General features: G+C 47.8%; 1 protein-coding gene across 1 annotated transcript; it reads left to right on the top strand.

The window, feature by feature from the left end:
- The first annotated feature begins 7,222 nt into the window (after nucleotides 1-7,222).
- Nucleotides 7,223-17,045, top strand: pou1f1 (POU class 1 homeobox 1). The gene is made up of 7 exons (XM_076039891.1): nucleotides 7,223-7,624; nucleotides 9,482-9,631; nucleotides 10,545-10,640; nucleotides 15,655-15,921; nucleotides 16,027-16,191; nucleotides 16,668-16,728; nucleotides 16,805-17,045. Exons 1-7 carry the CDS (start codon nucleotides 7,489-7,491, stop codon nucleotides 17,043-17,045), a joined length of 1,116 nt encoding a protein of 371 aa, XP_075896006.1. The 5' UTR covers nucleotides 7,223-7,488.
- The last annotated feature ends 914 nt before the right edge of the window (nucleotides 17,046-17,959 follow it).

Raw genomic sequence — 17,959 nt, 5'->3', positions numbered from 1 at the left:
TCTGACAGCGGCTCTGAGGTTTTTATTTTTTTCCTCGCGTGCTGGAGTGAACACAGTGGAGCCGGAGGACAGGTGCAACTGGGTTGAAGGTGGAGCTACAGCCGTGGAGATTCAAATCTCTCAAGCTGGGACCAGCCGGGATTCTTCTGGAGCCGGTGGCCCCCTGGTGGCCCCCTGGTGGCCCCCTGGTGGCCACGTGACATTAAAGCACAGTGTTCGCCTATAGAAGGCCATCCACGGTTGAAGAAGAGCGCCAGAGCCGCGTCGCATTTTGTTGCCCTGAAATCAAAAAGCCGCAGCTGCAGCCTGCCGGAGCCCACGAGGTCTGACCGTGTGCGTCCGACATATGTTCTTCTGCGTCGCCAAGTAATAATACAGCAGGAACCTGTGTGCACACATCTATCCCCAGAGTGAGCAAACATTTGAGTTGCCGTTACTGCGGCAGAGCAGAACACAAAGGGCCAAAGCCTGGACGTTACACAAACATCTCCAGTGGCTTCTCACTCAAACAAGAAGTTGCAATCCTAGCGAAGATGTATCAAGCCCAATGGCTGTCCGTGGTAGACTCTCACGCTGAACCACTTAATTATATATACAGTATTAAGATAGATAGATCCATTATATATACATGTACATACAGTATATATATGTGTGTGTGTGTGTGTGTGTATAATATATATGTGTATGATGATTTTTGTCATCATCCGAGATAATGACAACATTTTTGAGGATTTCTTTTTGCTATATTTAGCCACTCCGTTCTATTGTTGGTGAGCGAGTGTGTATCAAAGGGACCAATCTGCTCGGTGGCAGCGTCCAGCGCCACGGTGGCTCCCCAGCCTGAGAATCGGGTCTGCCAGGTGAGGCTCTTTTGAGTTATTTTCAATCACAATCTCAATCTGCCAGGTTGCCCAGGTTGGACGACACGTCCGCCGACGCTGAGCGGGACGTGCAAACAAGAGCGACTTAACGGGGCAGACGAGCCAACAGCCCTGCCTTGACGCCTGTTGCCTAGCTACCACCTCCATCCTGCCTGACTTTCTATCATTTTTCTTTTATTCCTTCCCACCTTTTTTTTCCTCCTTCCCTCTTCTCCTGGTGCAAAGACAAGACTTGAATGAAGCCGATTACGCAACTCAACGCTCGGCGTGGCGCACGCGTGTTTGCCTCGCATTCCGCGCCGCTCGCCGTGTCTTTCTTGTGTAACTCACTTAACACGTTTTTTTTCCCTCCTCCGGTTTGTTTATGCCAGTGTCTTGCATCAAACCATCCGAGGGTGTTCGTGGTGGTGCGTAGACTCTTGGTGTTGGTGGAAAATAACACAAGACTCTGCAGGGCTTGAACTGCCACATCACAACAGCCCCTCACATTCTACTTTGTTTCTCTTTCTCAAGCCTGTCGTTGTTTTTGCTTTGCTTCTCGGTCACACACATCGGCCACTGCGACGCCGTTACTTTTTCCACGTCACGATTTTCCGCTTGAGTTTCTGAGATTCGCTTCGATCCTCTTTTTATTTTTTTTTTTCACAGCACTGCGCTCTTCAGCTGATTCGTCCTTCAAGCCGTCAGCCGCTGAGCAGAGCAGAGCAGAGCAGAGAACTCACAGGGACGTGAACTCGCCAGCGGTGCCCCTGACTATGTAAAAGCACCGGGGGCCGAACTCGCTCCGTCTCCAAGCCACAACTGTATATGGATCGTAAAATAAAAGTCTCTTTAAACATTCAGCGCGCTGTGCAAATAAATATATTTAGCAAGTGCAATGATGTCTGCTGGGTTTTCTTTCCGACCGCTGCACAGGGAGAGTCGCTCGGCGGAGGAGAAGGGCTCAGTGCGAGTCGTCCAGTTCAATCGGAATGGACGTCGCTAAGAATTTCACAGTAGGTTTCTTCTTGCTTTTTCTCTTTTCATTTTTTTTTATTTCTTTGAACCACTGCACTGCCACTGCTGCCGTGTCTCGCTCTCGACGGCCGTTCCCGTTCGCTGAAGGTCGGCGGATGAGGAGATCAGGTGATGGCGAAGCTCCGACTCGCACGTTGTTCCTGCGATCGTGCCGCTCGTCAAGGGCGTCCAAGCGTTTCTCATAATTAACTCAGACGCTTTATTGACTTTTATGGCTCCGGCGGTGGAGGGTGAAAGGGGGGGGGGCAAAGTGGGGAAGACCCCGCCGTGAATCCAGGGGTTAGTTAACCAATTTCATCCCCCTCCCCAGCGGCCGTTAAACAGGGTCAAGTTAAAGACGACTGTGTGATCAAACGCGTTCGCATGAAAGGACTTTTGACACAATTCATTTCCTCGGAGCCGCGACCGCTGCTTCTTTTACTGTGGGGGGATAATTGCGCGCGTGGCCCCTAAGACGCAAAACAAATAGAGGCGAGAGTCGACGGCCTGGGGCCGTCTTTGCAAACAGAGAGCTGTGAATTAACGCTGGGGGAGGGAGACACGGTCGCTGACATTTACTTAATGAAGAGAGATGCTTATCTGGCGGAGACGAGTGGCGGCAGCTCCGCGACCTGCTCCTGTTGTCTCTGTCTGTCTTTGTTGTTTGAACAGAAAAAAAAAAAGGGGGGGGGGGTTGAATATGCTGATGAAATTAGCCGTCCTGGATGTCTGCGTCTCGTGTTTGCGCCGCGCTCGGCCGGCGGTGCTCGGGCGGGCCGCGGCCCGGCGGCCAGATGGTTGGTCAGGTTGATTGGTGCGGCCGGGCAGCGCTTGATATTCATCAGGAAGAGCCGCGTCTCTTCCATGATGCATTCGAGTGGCCCCCGCCAACGTCAGAGTTCAGAGTTCTGCATAATGAATGAAAGCGGGGATTCGAGAAAAAAAAAACAAATGTGAGACCTTCTGAGCACCCGTTGACCCTTGAGCACGGAGTTTTCTTTTCCTTTCTTTTTTTTTCTAACATTTTTTATTTATATGTGATCTTGTGCGTTTGACCATTTGAAGGGTAAACGCAGGGTTCAATATTCACTTCAAAGGGAATTTTGTTTTGAACACGGAGCTTAGCCTCTCGATGGCACGCATGCAAATTTTTCTAATTGGTTGTTTAGTAACTCATTTAGCGTGTCGTCAGTATTGTCAGAAGCTGCGTTTCCATTACCCCTAGAAATGCACAAAACCTAAATATCGCAATAAAAAACTCTCTGTTTGTTTTTTTGAACTGTTGTGAACGTGCTCACGGCACAAACACAAACCTCTCAGGATCCTGAGTTTTCCGTTTGTCCAAAAAAAAAAAAAAAGGAAGCAGCCAGCTTTTTGTGGGTGCGTGGGTGCTGTTTTCGCTGCTGCGTCAGCAACAACGAGTGCCGTGTTGTTGTTGCTGCTTGTGTGTGTGTGTGCGTGTGTGTGTGTTACGTGACTCCCATTTCAAGCTGAAATACAGCAGCAGGTGAAAAAAAAAAAAGTAAAAAATTAAATTCCTCTGCATAATTCCCCGCCTCCTCTTTCTCCGCACTGGAGTCGATCGACCTCCAAACTTTCTTGCTGTTGTCCGAAATCTCCCGAGCGATTCTCTGCTTCTACGTCACAGCGTTTGGCTTTGATGTTTCAAAAATAAGAGCGTAATGAAATAAAGTCACGGTGGTGTATTATCTTCAGATCAGCAGAGTGTAACGTTCTTTGTCTGGTTTCAACCACATTAGAATCTGGAATCATTTTGCTTCAACCACCGTAGTTTAAGGCACATCACGTTTTTCTCATTGTTTTTGGGGTATACTGTTAAAAAGAAAAAAAAAAAAAAAAAGCTTGAACGCTCTCACTGGAGTGGCCTTTGCTTTAAAGGGACGCGGGAGATTAAATAAAATAAAAAGGATCATAACTCCGCTTCAAATCATATTATGTCAGTGGACTTGCACATAATTAACCTTTTGAGCCGCAACAAAATGGCGGCGGGGGATTGAATTCTCGCATTAAAACGCCAGCGAATGATTTCATTTCCTTTACACTTGCACGGGAACACGCTGAGCCGTGAGTGGCTTGGTGCAAAGGCGGCGCAACCGCTAATGAGAGTTTTTCACACCATGGATCTCGCTGCTGCCGTTTATTGCACCTTTATGCAACAAGAGAGGGTCGTGACATTTTCTTTGCACACACACGCACACACACACACAAGCACATGCAACACTTGTTATTGAACATCATGTTCTCATTTGCACACACACACACACACGCACGCACACACACACACACACACACACACACACACACCTGGTAGACTGCATGTGCTGATGTGATACCTGTGAGAAGGAACCACTGCACCACGTTCCCACTGCACCAGGTTCCCACTGCAACAGTGCGTGGATGAGGCGAGGACAGTGTGTGTGTGTGTGTGTGTGCGTGCGTGCGTGTGTGTGTGTGTGTGTGTGTGTGTGTGTGTGTGTGTGTGTGTGTGCGTGCGCGTGCGTGCAAACAGACATTTGCCTATTTTTTTCCCCTCCTTGTTACATTGTGATTTTATTGTGTGCATAATTCACTACAGCAGCAGTTCATTTGTGCGCTGAAACTTTGTATGTGTGTGTGTGTGGTGTGGGTGTGTGTGTGTGTGTGTGTGGGTGTGTGTGTGTTTAAAAGGGGATAAAGGATGAGGAGGAGGGGATCCAGGACAGGTGCTTTAAGACAAGGCCTTTGACTCATGGTCCTTTCACTAATTAAGTTTAGGCCCTTTATGAGTGTGTGTGTGTGTGTGTGTGTGTGTGTGTGTGTGTGTGTGTGTGTGTGTGTATATGTGTGTGTGTGTGGAGTCCTCCCATGGGAAAGCTCTGCCTTTTCCTCCAGTTTCTCCTGATTATCTTCCACTACATCGCGTGGATCCGCAGACCCACTGAGAAAATCGGAACTTCACCAGCTGGACCTCACGCCACTAAGAAAAAACAAAAATAAAGATACACAACCCGGGCAGCTGTACAAAAAGATGATATTGTCAAAATTTGAGAAATAATCTGCCTTTAGCGTCTCTGTTGCTCCTTCATTTAATCTCACTTTATTATTGGCATCACCCTCCCACATCAGAATTTGTCTGCCATTTTTTTGTTTAAACATTTTTTGTGTGTTTTTTTATTAACTGATAATGACATGAAAAATATGCAAAGAGGAAAGCTGCTCTTTGTCACGCAGCCGAGTCAACACACCGAGTTTATAAGGCTGGCGCTCCGAGTGCTGCTGCACAATTTGGGTGAGATTTAGACAGCGATAATGTGAAGCAGAGGCGCAAAGTCTAAAATGTGCAAAATAAATCAATAAATAAAGTAAGTGAGGCTGCATTGGACAGCAGGGGAACGATGGTCTTTACCCTGAGTGGGAGTTTGTTGGCGCCACTGAAAGAAACCAGAAAAGTATTTTAAGGCCCAAATCCTGCAGTGGGTGAGATTTCTTTTTTTCTTTTTTTTTTCTTAACTGTCACACACCATTACACTCAGTCGTCTTTATGTCGGGGGATTTGGTGTATATTTGTTTCCAACCTGCTCCGGAGCCGTGACATTTGTCAAAGTCTGTTTTGATTTGCTCAGCTATTTTTCCACAAAGGCTCTTTGCCGTCAGCATCCTGAGTGAGTGTGTGTGTGAGTGTGTGTGTGTGTGCGCGTGTGTGTGTGTGTCTATGACTGTGTGTCTGTGACTGTGCTCTGTTTAATGGTGCGGCTGATTGAGGCTTCACAGGATCCCGGGTGCCACGCAGGGAAGGAGGAAACCGTCGCCTCTCATCATCATCATCATCATTGTCACAGCACTGAATTTATGTGTTGATTTTGAAGTAATTCAGCCGCAATTAACGGCTAATTCTGCCTGTCGCCGCAGGTGGTTGGGTGGGTGTGTTTGGCGTGCGTGCGGCCCGGTGGGGAGTCTGACTCGTGCGCTGGCGGGAGGAGGCGTCCAGATTTACACTCCACGCTTTTGCGAGCGGAATCGTGCCTGCCGCCACCCACGGGCCGTTTCCCACCTGCTGCCCACCTACATCAACAGTAGTGAATCATCGTCCAAGATAGACGCACAAATAAAACCCAAAAAACAGACACAACAAGAGTGCAACCGGAGTGGCCGCGCTCGGCAGATTAACCTTTCCCTTTCTCCCGCTCCCCGACCAGAGCCGCTGTCTTTACCTGCAGCTACGGCTGGACGGACGGACGGACGGACGGGCGGCGTGCTGAAACAATGCTGATCCTCTCGTCCGCCTACTTGGAGATAACGCCACACAGTTGTTTCTTCTGTTATTACTTTTTTTGGTTTGTTGCTGGCTTGTGCGCCGGAGAGGCGTTGTTCAGCGCAGAGCTCTTGACCCGCAGGTCAAGCCGGGTTTAGTCCGACAGAAACAAAAAAACAATAAGAAAAACTCCATCCAATTTAGTCTTTAAACAAACAAAAACTTTTGTAAGTGACTTTGAGATACTTTTTTGAAAATTACTATTATTATTCCCAAAGCCTTGCAGCACACGCCTGCCTGAAAAGCCTTTGTTATTGTAATGAGCGTTGCCTTTGTTTGGGCCATCAGATGCGTTTCTTTCATCAGATCTCGGAAGCAGGACGTCCTCGCTCTTGTTTGCGTGAACAACAGGCGCACGTGAAGGCGATGACGCCAGTCGCACACATCAGCCACCGCACATCGTAGGCAGAAGAACGTAAATGCGTTTTTCACGGCGTCTGCCCACCGCTGAGATCCTACCGCCGCCGCCGCCGCCGAGTCAAATCGACGTCAACTTTAATCTGACACGTCTCTGCCGGTCGGGGGGCCTGTGGGGGACACACACCTGTGATTGTGACATCACAGTCGTCACTCACACTGAGAGGGAAAAATCTGATTTGAGCAGAAGGAAATCTCAACTAAACATGTGACAGTCTGTCTTATTTCTGCTGCTGTGCCGTCAGTTTTAAAGCTTTTCCTGTGTCTTTGTTGTTCCCACCGCACAGCCCTGCAATCAGTGGGAAAGATGGAGCGACGGGCGGATCGGGTTTCTCCGCCGCTCCGGACCCTAATCCTGGATTTGGGAGCGGGATGAGGAGAAGTGACGGCGGCGCTGACACAGGATTGGTGGGTTGGCGAGGCGTGGTGAGCGGGCTGGCTGGGTAATGAGGGGCCTCCATAGGTCAAGAGAGGGCCGGCCGGCCAGCAGGCTGCAGGTGGGAGGGATATAAATACCTGCAGTAGGCGAAAATGCTGAGGTTGGTGACGAGCATCTGTAATTGCAGCAGGGGGAAAACAGAGGGATGCATCGCAGAGGGCTGGAGGAGAGAAAGTTCTAGTCGCTGACAGACCAGACGTGTTATAGCACAGTTACTAGCATCAGCTCAGGTAACCAGTTTCCCCTCCGACAACAAGACTTGGAGCCGAGGACCAGGCGCCAGCGACGAGAAAAGGCAAGGCCGAGCGGAGACAAAAAGCACAGGGAGGCTTGAAGAAAGAGTCGAGCGGCAGGAGACAATACATGAGAGGCGGCACAACAAGCCCAGATCGAACCACCGGGGGGAGCCACACAAAGGAGGCGTCCCCTCAGGCCGAGGGACGATGGCGTGCCAGGCCTTCAGCGCCGACTCCTTCGCCCCCCCCACCCTCGACTCGCCGCTGCCCATCCTCATGCACCACGCCAGCGGCGGCGACGGACTGCCTGTCGCGTCCCACGCCCACAGCATGGTCTCGCCAGGTAAAGACCCACACACGCCCGTCCAAACTCCCAGAATAATACTTCAACTCGACAGCGCCGGCTTGGTGCAACGTTTGTCTGACTTGTCGTCCAGTCATCGTAGGATGCCCGGTGGTAATATAATAAAAATAATTGATGAATAGGTAAAATTGGCAGATTTATTTCCATTGCAGTGATATTAGCTGCTGCCGTCCATCCAAAGGTTTTCCATCATTTCAAATGTTTTGCTTTTGTTGGAAAACCCTCAAAAGCCTAATTTCCAATTCCAATTTCCAATTCTATATGATCATGTTTTTTTGCTTTTGGTCAAAGTCTTAGTCTTTGACGATGCTTGAAGTTCTTTCAGACTCCTCCAATGTCTACGCATTACACACCATGAGGCAAATATACGGTTAATTATTTAATTTGAGCATTTTTAAGGTTCATGGAGACGCACCTTGTGTTGTAATTTCCACTGCACCTGCTGACGCCGTCCCCTCCACGAACACGTCTTTGCAATGGTCTCACATGGGCAGTCTAGAGTTTTCAGAACTATGTTTCGACAAGTGAGTCAAATCAGTGAGATTCATGACTTTTGCAAAATGCCAGTTGACTTGTCGCCTGCGCTTCGGTAATCCAGCAAAGTACAGACTCACACAAAGTTCCGACCGTTTTCCATCGACACGCCGCACAGTACAGCCGTGTGGATGCAGTGAACGCCACTGTACAGCATCTGTTCGGAGAGTCTTCCTGGCTGAGCAAAGTGAGCCATTATCCACTCAGCGTTTCCACGTTGTTTAATCCCAGAAGCACTTTAGCTGCGTGGCACCGTGACATGGAAAGTGTGCGAGGGTACGGGGTAGGAGTCACACGGATTGGTCCAAACAGTGTCCTGGGTGCTGCAGGCGAGCTTCACCTCACCTCAGGCTCCCATATACTCTGATATATACCGCTCACGACCGACAGCTAATGGAAATCCTCCGCAGTTTTCCTCTCACTGAGGAAAACGAACATTTATCCCCAAAGCGATCGTGATTATACGAACGCATCCAGTCAGCGGCCTCGGCTCTGCCGATCCCGCTGGGTGCGTGATTGCTTCGAGGGCGTTTTAATGAGTTTGACGGACCGGCCGCTGGTCCTCGCCGCGACAGAGACCCGCAGGTGAGCCTGGATTGAATTTGATCGTGCGGAACATTTTCCCGCATAGCAGATCCCTTGTTCCTCTTTGAGAACACCTTGGTGGCAGCAGCTGTCAGGGTGTTTTTCTCTGCGAGTTCCCACCGCGCAGAGTGCCAGACATTTGTCGGAGCCGCTTTTCGTGAACGGGGCTGCGTTGGCGCGACATCCATCACAGGTTTGACTGTCGCTTCCCCCAAGAAGAAGAAGAAGAAGAAGAAGTGCAGCATCAGCAACCAGATTTGCTGAAGCTGATATTTCTCCGGAGAGGTAGAGCGAAGAAGAAAAAAAAGGTCTGAACTCAGACTGTAATCACATCTCCAACCCTCTGGAAATATTAGTCTTTGGTAAAATCTGAAATTAGCCGCTGCCTTCATCTTTTCCTGTCATTGTCTGATTTGATGGGGTTTCTTCAGCCCAGGTTTCATCACATTTTATATCCTCAGTGGGAAGTTTTTTTTGGGGACACAGAGGGAACTTTGCCTTACCCTTGATAATACTGCGGTCACATCACATTTTTTTTTTTTTTGCTGCCTCACGGCAGGACTCACATTCGAAAAGTCAGGATTCAAGTTAAGACTTGAACTGTGTCTTAAAGCTGGCCCTACATCTGGTCCAGGACTTGTCACTCACTGGATCTCACTAGATCGGACTGGATCCAGGTCTCTGTGTTCACATTTGAATGTGATTTGTCCCCGACAGTGTCCTCCGGCCTGTCCCTGGGTCAGCCCGCCAAGCGCCCTCACATGCACCTCTCCGCCTCTGCCATCGGAAACAACCCGGCAGGCCTCCACTACCCCGTCACGCCCTGCCACTACAGCAACCAGCAGGCCACCTACGGCATGATGGCAGGTGAGTGAGTGCCCGTATCTGGTTCAGCAGCGTCCAAGAAACTCAACATAGAAATTCAAAAATTTGTGTTTGGAAATGTGTTTCTTTTGGCTACAGTAGCCAGAAAAATTGTGAGTGTGAAAAAAAAGACAATACGGTTCATTAACCAGGCCGTAGGACGCCAATGTTTTGTGCTACAATGTTATTTTTTTTCTATTTAAAAAAGGACATAAACACAAAATCAAGTCGGCTAGACTGTCAGGTGGCAAAGAAAACAACATATAATAAAGGAGAGAAGAAAAGTGGGTTTGGTTTGCTTGGCAGCAGGATAGCCGTCATTTAAAATCAGTTGCATAGTCGAAACAGGAAATGGTACAGTGATGGTCGAGGTGGGCAAGAAGAAATAAACCACGGAACAAAATATTTGCTTTGCATGTCTCTATGGACACTTTCAAACCGGATCCAAAAAAATAATACAAATACCAGACGAACACAGGAAGGACGGCAGATAGACTATTTAAAACCGTCATCATCCGTGGAGGGAAAAAGCAGAAAAGGAGAAAAGCACCGACAAGAACATCAAGCAATTGGCTAAAAAAAGAAAATTCTAATCTACTCAAAATCTACTGATAATTATTGGTATTTGGATGAATACAACAAAAACAATGTTACCTATTTTAGGCTCAATCCTCACCCTGTCAACACTTGCAGCCTGAATACACAACAGGACAAAGAGGCAACATTACACGCCAACACTGAATCACGGCCGCGCCGATATTAAAACGTCAGCAGCAACAAGGCCGGAGACGAGGCTTTTGATAAAGGTTATTGCTCAGACTGGCGGACGGGGAACGTGATTATCAAAATGAAAGCTTTCCTCTCTCTTCTTCCTTTCTCTTTTCTCCTCCTTATCCTTCCTTCCATCTCTCGGCAGCCCAGGAGATGCTCTCCGCCAGCCTCTCACAGACCCGAATCCTGCAGACCTGCGCCGTCCCGCACCCCAACATGGTGAGCGGCGCAAACCTGCAAGGTAAACTGCCATCAGATACCCCCCCACACCCTCCCTCCCCGTTCTTCTTCCACCCCCATCACCACCTCCCTCCTCCTCCTCTTCTCCTCCCCGACTCACACAAACATCAACGCAACACAATTATCTCCACCGCTGGAGTCATCATTTGGGTTTTGCTTCCATTTCATTTAAGAATTTTCACTCGCAATCACTTTGAGGTGTGATTACTTTCATCCCGGGGCTCGAACACTCGGGGAGCTGCTCCTTAAACACAAGACTATTTACTGGCGAGAGGTGATGGGGTAACACTCAAGACAAAATTGTGTTATTGTTTTTTATTTTTGTTTTTGTGGGGAGTTCATTTAATACACAACGTTGCACCGTCGACATTGAGCTCCTGGTTGTAAACACATCAGGAAAACTGCCGGCGCCTGATTTAAAGCAAACAAACAGGCCTCTTTTCACAGCGTTTGCTCCTTAAGTGTCAAACAATGACGCAGGTTTTGCGGTAGTTCCTTTTTTTCTGGACGTCAGTGGCTTGAAGTTGGTAGGAAATAATGGCGTCATTCCAAAAGGATTAACAGCGGCGGCCACACACTGGATTATTCACTTTAAGCACACACAGCACCACACTTGAAACATGTTTTCATCACTGTTGGATGTGTTGTTGTGTTTTTTTTAATGCTCCAACAGTGTGCACTTTAAGATTAGGCATGTGATCTCATCTCAGTGCAGTTCATGGTGTCATTATCGTCTATGTGTTTCACCTGGTGTGAAACATTAACCAGGTCATGTGAGTGCCTCCTATTGGCTGGAGCCACTATATAGGTGGGGCCAGTGGTGGCTGTGTTTGGCTTTAAATTCTGACAATGACCAGATGGTCCAACTGTGTTGACTTGCGACTGAGAATTTCTTAAAAACCTGAACATTTTGCCAACGCGATGAAGACCTTAACCGTTTTTTGTGACTTTTTTTATTTTTTTGCTTTAGCTTTTATTGTCATTTCCAAGTGCCTAGATTGCTTTTCTTTTTCAATCCAAACAAATGATGCACAAAAAAATTCTCTGTACAATTACCCCCCCCCCCCCCCCAAAGGGAACAGCCAAAAAGAAAAGAACAAATCCTCCTGACTGACTCACACACCAGACAATTCCCTCAGACCACATGGCCACACACCTGCTGCATGCAGTCGCACTCTCAGGCAACAGACCTCACAGACGCTCACACGCACTAATTTGACTTAAGCAGAAAAAAACACATGGAGGCTGGCAAATACTGTCAGCTGCCTGTTCTGGCGTTGTTGTGTTTTGTAGCAGTGAAACAAAACAAAGAGGAAAAAAAATGTAAGAACTCCAAATGAAACCAATTTTTTTAGACTCCTCTGCCGTAATTAACTGGTGAGCTGATCAGGGGTTTGAAGTTGTTTACCGTGTGGCCAGCATGAGCGGCATTTGTCGATGCTGGTCGACGGGTTGTTTGCATGGCGCTTTTGACCGCTTGCTTATTATTTATTTATTTATTTATTTATTTGCATGGCGCAGCAGATTGGATGTGTGTCCGTGTGTTCGCACTCACTTAGTTGTCGTGTTCTCAGGAGCTGGAATGAACTAAATTGATGGGGGGGAAATAACTCCAGCAGGCTGCAATATCTATTGTACGCTTAAGTTGAAAACACCTTGGCTTGTCCAACCGACTATTAGTCTGACTGGATGTCACCGAGCCGACGTCCTGCACTCTAATCCCTCCAAATAATTAAAAACAAATGAGAAACGGTGCTGGAAAATGGGGACAAAAGTTTGGGAGTCTCAAGTAAGTCTCAAAAGTTTAAGAAACACATATTAATCGCTTTTTTTTTTTTTTTTTTCTTTCCTGATCAAATCAAGTGGGACTTAAGTTGGATCTGAAAGAAAAGCCAAAGGTGACCGCGGTGACGCAGAGCAATTAACATTTTCGCGGGGAAGGAGATTGCTTCTTTTGGCAAAAGTTGCGTTTTCATCCCTCGAGCTGCAACATCGAGCTGCTCCTTCAAACCGCCTCATACAAACGTGCCATCAACATGCCATGCGCTGCACTGGATGCATCTGGATTGAGAATGAAACAGCAGGTGGTTCCACCAGGGAGTTGATGTGTCTGTTTGAAAAAGAAAAGACTACGTTTCACGACAGTTAGTCAGACGCGGTGCATCCTGGGAGATTAATGGTGTGACTTGTAGATCCAGGCGGTGGCAGTGACGGTATATCGTGGCGCTCCAGATGGAACGTTTTCCTTCTGTTCGCATGATGAGTCTGTCTGCTGATGCACGGAACCCACTTGGAGATGCGAGGCACGACTTGGAAAGTGATTGGACGAACCTGTCGCGCACAGACAAGCCAACCACTTGAATTCCTCACTGCCAGTCGAATACGTGGAAACACATTTACATATTTACGTTGACATTGACGTGCAAAGGGGACCTCTTCGGCTGACAATACAGACGCCGACGTCCTTATCGAGCTCGGTGGCTCCCTGGAATTCGTGTTAGAGACCTGCAAAGTGAAGCGAGTCTGAACTTTTCTGACCAGGGCTTTTTCATGTGGTAAGAAAATGTTCAGACATTCGTTGATGTTGGTGTGGTGGGTTGCATTGACTTGTCGCGGCGTGGAGGTCAGTTCTAAGAGTGAAGAAGATCTGGATGGAGTTCTGTAACGCGCCTGTGAACAAAGAACCAAAAGAATTTCATAGAGACAACCTGGGCTGAATGGAATCAGACAGACATAATTATGGCAACAGTGAGACAAGGTCAGAGTGCGGCTTTTTCTGTCGGGGGGAGGGGGAATAGAAGGGAAAAAAAGCTGCAGAAATGATTGTGGGGAGTCTGGAGCAGCGCGATGCTCCCTCACAGCTGTGTCAACAGGCGCTTGTTTGCTGGAAGGAGGCAGCTGGGGATGGAGGACGACGCCGGGCTTTCGGTTTGCAGGGAGACACTCATGAAACAACAGCCGAGAGGAGGTTCTGTCCTCGTGTATAAACAGAAGACTGCGAGGGCCTCGTGTGCACACACATACACACACACACACACACACCACATGCGGAGCTGCTCTGCTGTCCCGGCTGTCTCCACAAGCGCACAGATAAGTGCAGCGGGCAGCGCAGAGCAGCTGCACGTGCGCTCCCCGGAGAGCTGCGGTGCACTGCGCCGGGCACAAATGAGGCGGATTGGCTGGACTCTCCGCCTGCAGCGCCGACAGCCGCAGCCAGAAGCTGCGAGGCGTTAAAAAGCGTTGATGTTCTCATAGAGCGGGAGAACCTGCAAGACTTTAATGAAGTCGGTCCACCCTCTCACCTCCAGGACGAGGGGGAAACCAGCATGTAGGATTTCCCACGTTTTCTCTGAAACTCAGGTGCAGGTCGGCTGCAGGCCAGCACAAGCACAGTTTCCCTCCGTTTGACTCTTATTAATGCAGCTGAAGCAGTTGTCACACTTGCAGATTGTCATCCAAGGTAAATCCGCTCAAAGCCCAACGGTGGTATCTGACATACCTTGAAGCAAAGGCGGGTGGATTATAGAAATTTCGAGTCTATCAGACATTGCAGCCTGTTAGAATGTGACTGAACCAGTGGGCTTCCTGAGAGAAGACAGTGGTGGTTGTTTGTTTCTTCATCCTGGATGGCAACAAAGGAAGCAGCAGCAGCGTGGGTGCTGCAATGGTTGCGGTTCCATCAGAACTGGGCTGTTTTCTTCACTAACAGAAGAGCAGAGAACAACGGCAAAGGCTTTTCTCCTCTGTCCACTGGCTTCAGCAAGACTCAAGTTAATGGCCGCTGTGTATCACAGCCTGACGCGGTCGTAAAAACACCTGGTTGGATCGGATCTCATCTGATGTTCACTTTTACTCAATTGTGGCCACTGAACTTGTTAACTTGCCAACTTTACTTGTGACTTTGATTTTTTTTTTTTTTCCTATTTCTGTTCGTAGATACGTAACGTTCAGTTATCTCACATGGGTTCTCGATCAAGTTAAAAAGCAGAGAGAAAACGACTTTAATTCGGTAACTAATGTGTGTAACGTTTAAAAATCAGGAAAAATAGACCTACGTTTGTCATCCAAGTCATGTCACCTAAGTTTATGTTGTGTACCTGTGAAGAATCTAAAATATAAATGGGAGGGTCGGGGAGAGCTGCCACTCCTTTCACCCTGGAGTGTTGAAGTGGAGTTTGCACTGCGCTACAGCCTCCCTCCACCAGAGGGTAGTGTTGTACTGACAACTTTAAACATTAGGCAGTCTTTGTTGGAGCTCTCTCTCTCTCGCTCTCTGTGTTGCTATGCAGACTGTTGCACAAAAAAATCGGCTTATTATCATTTTCAACTCAACTGAACTTTTTTAAAATTAATTTTCCATTAAAAAAAAGAAAAAAAAAACTCTTGACAGCGTCGTCCATGCCAACTCTCCTCTGCGTTTCCACATCAGCAGCAGTCAGTGCCATGTTAGGTGATCACAGAGAAAAGGAAATCATTTTTTTTCTCTTGCTTTTGCTTTTGCTTTTCAAGGGAATGTGTGGCCTCTGCCGAACACAAAAACCTTTTTCAAATGAGAGAAGTGATGTGAGCTTTGTGAACCTGGAAGGGAGTCGAGGCTGAATTCCGGGTAAGAAAAGTGCTTGTTAAACTGCGAGGATAAATATGCAGTGGCAGAAAGGAAGCCTCCCCGTCAGAGGACTTTTAAAGTGCTGTTGTCGCTCGACTTTTGCACACACAAAAAAGAACTGGGACAAAAGGCTGCAAGGCGTTCGGAAAAAAAACATTGTTGCTTATCTTTCTCAAATAAATCAAAATAAAGTTTTTTTCTTAAAGAGTGGAATTAGCTGCAAAGACCAGTTTTGAGTTCTCACTTTGCCTCCTGGGACCATTTAAACTGTTTTTTCTCTCCCCACTGTGGAAATAACCGCTCTGCCGATCCACCAGGGAAAAGTGGCCACTCCGCCCTCGGCCCCCTGCTGACAGTCTGACTCCATCGGGACTCCCACTTATTCCTTCTCTCTCTCTCTCTCTCTCAGGCTCTCTCGCCCCCTGCCTCTACAAGTTTCCAGACCACGGTCTGAGCAGCGGCTCCTGTGCGTGGAGCCACGGTTTCTCTTCGCTGCCCTCGGCCTTCCTCTCCACTGATGAGGCCCCCGGGGGCCCCGGCGCCGCTGCCGAGGTCAAGGCTGACACCCAGAGGAAGAGCGTGCGGGATGCTGAGGACGCTCCCGCCATGGACTCCCCGCAGATCCGGGAGCTGGAGATGTTTGCCAACGACTTCAAAATCCGCAGGATCAAACTGGGTGAGGATGATGATGACGATGGAGTCCCACCAGACGCTGGTATAGCCGACGTCCTTGGCTCCGCTTGTTTTCACGCTGAATTTTTGTTTCTCCCCCGACCGCCAGGCTACACGCAGACCAACGTGGGCGAGGCCCTGGCTGCAGTGCACGGCTCCGAGTTCAGCCAAACCACGATCTGCCGCTTCGAGAACCTGCAGCTGAGCTTCAAGAACGCCTGCAAGCTGAAGGCCATTCTGGCCAAATGGCTGGACGAGGCCGAGCTGGCCGGAGGTGAGTCGCCCCTCTCCAGCACTTCTTTTCTAAGAAAAAATAAAGCAAAAGAATGCCCAAACACTGCAACAGAAGTCCAAGTCGTGTTTTGAAGGTTCTTTCGGTGGCATGTGGTGGAAACTGGCAGAGCTTCTATCTTTTTTTTTATGGTCCCATAAGCAAGGAATGAAATCAAATAAATACGTTGTATAAGCATATGTTTGTTTCGTCATTAGAAATCAATCGGTGATATATTTTTACTGAGGCTGTTTGTATGAATGGAGATCCACTAGTAAGGAAGGAGCCATGTGGTGATTCATAACATGGAGCTCATGTAGAAATTCAAAAAGAGAGTGAGTCAGAGAGTCAGCGGGTTAAATAGAATTAGCGGTCGCTCGTTCAGCTCATGACTTGTGACTTCATTCTGTGGTGTCATTGCTGCCTGCAAACCTGCAGGGAACCTTCAGCAACCTTGAATCTTTCTCTCCCTCCTGCAGCCTTGTACAACGACAAAATAGGCATGAACGAGCGGAAGAGGAAGCGGCGAACGACCATCAGGTACAGCGCGGTGTTGTAGTGGGGCAGTACACGAGTGTGCACGTGCACCGTGTTCATGGTGTCTTTGCCTCTGCAGCCTTGGAGCCAAGGAGGCGCTGGAGCACAGCTTTGTGGAGAAAAGCAAGCCGTCGTCGCAGGAAATAGCTCGCATCGCCAAAGGCCTCCACCTGGAGAAGGAGGTGGTCCGCGTGTGGTTCTGCAACAGGCGGCAGAGGGAGAAACGGGTCAAAACCAGCCTGAACCTCAGTTCCTGTCTGGGCAAAATGGGCTCAAACTGCATCACGCAGATGAATAAAACCCAAAGACCACTGACGTAAGTCAGTGTGAAACCAAAGAACGTATTTAATTCTGGTCTGAAGGCTCCTGTCTTCTCACAGGAGGGTTTTATTGTTTGTTTGTTTGTTTGTTTTTACATAAACATGTGGTATGCAGAAATTTCTTCACCAATGACTTCTAAGAGGTGAGGTCTGACTGAGGCGCATAAACAATTCTGTTGATTTAAATGTCAAAAATAGCGTCAGAAACAAGCCAAGCCACTGAAAGAAATCTCCTCAACAGTGTCTGCAAATCTTTTTCTTTTCAGCCTTTAAAAGAAAAATCTTTAATTTTGCCGTGCTCTTTAAGTAACAGTGTTTTATGTCTATTAACAGCTATTTTGTGTCAGTAGGTTTTGGATTCTTTAGTAGAAATTGAAGGTTTGTTGCTGCAGCTGCCTGAGGCTGAGCTGACAGTTGCATGCACTCAACCTTGGACTGTAGTTGGTCTTAGTTGGAGCTTTTTGTTGGTTTTTCTGTTTTTCCAAGCACACCCATCAGGGGTTTCTAAAATTTATAAGGAACACATGCTGGATGAAATTGTGCCTTTCTCGAAATTGACAATTACTTTTTTTATTTTTTTCTTCAAGAAAAAGAAAATCTGTTTGTTTTTTTTTTATTGTTCAGAATGTGTCTGTGATTGTTTGTGCTGGTGTTTGTGCTTGTTCAACTTTCATATGAAAATATCTTTTTAAGTGTTCCAAATGTCTATTTAACTTCATTAGTACATATATAAAGTTCAGTTCAGTTTATTTATTTGAAATCTAATATATTAGGTCTATCTACTTGTCTGCAAAGAACTTATTTCTTGATGTATGACTTGAAGCTGTCGACAGTGGTGACATCTGACACTCTAACAAATAGATCTGGCATCTGCCGTTTCTCTGCCTGAAGACGACTTTGATTTTTCATTTTTG

This window comes from Nelusetta ayraudi, unplaced genomic scaffold (assembly GCF_046127955.1).
Source record: "Nelusetta ayraudi isolate G7.1 ecotype Tasmania unplaced genomic scaffold, CSIRO-AGI_Nayr_v1 ptg000060l, whole genome shotgun sequence".
NCBI classification, from domain to species: Eukaryota; Metazoa; Chordata; class Actinopteri; order Tetraodontiformes; family Monacanthidae; genus Nelusetta; species Nelusetta ayraudi.
Note: the sequence above shows the minus strand (reverse complement) of the source record. Positions and strands in the feature narration are given on the sequence as shown.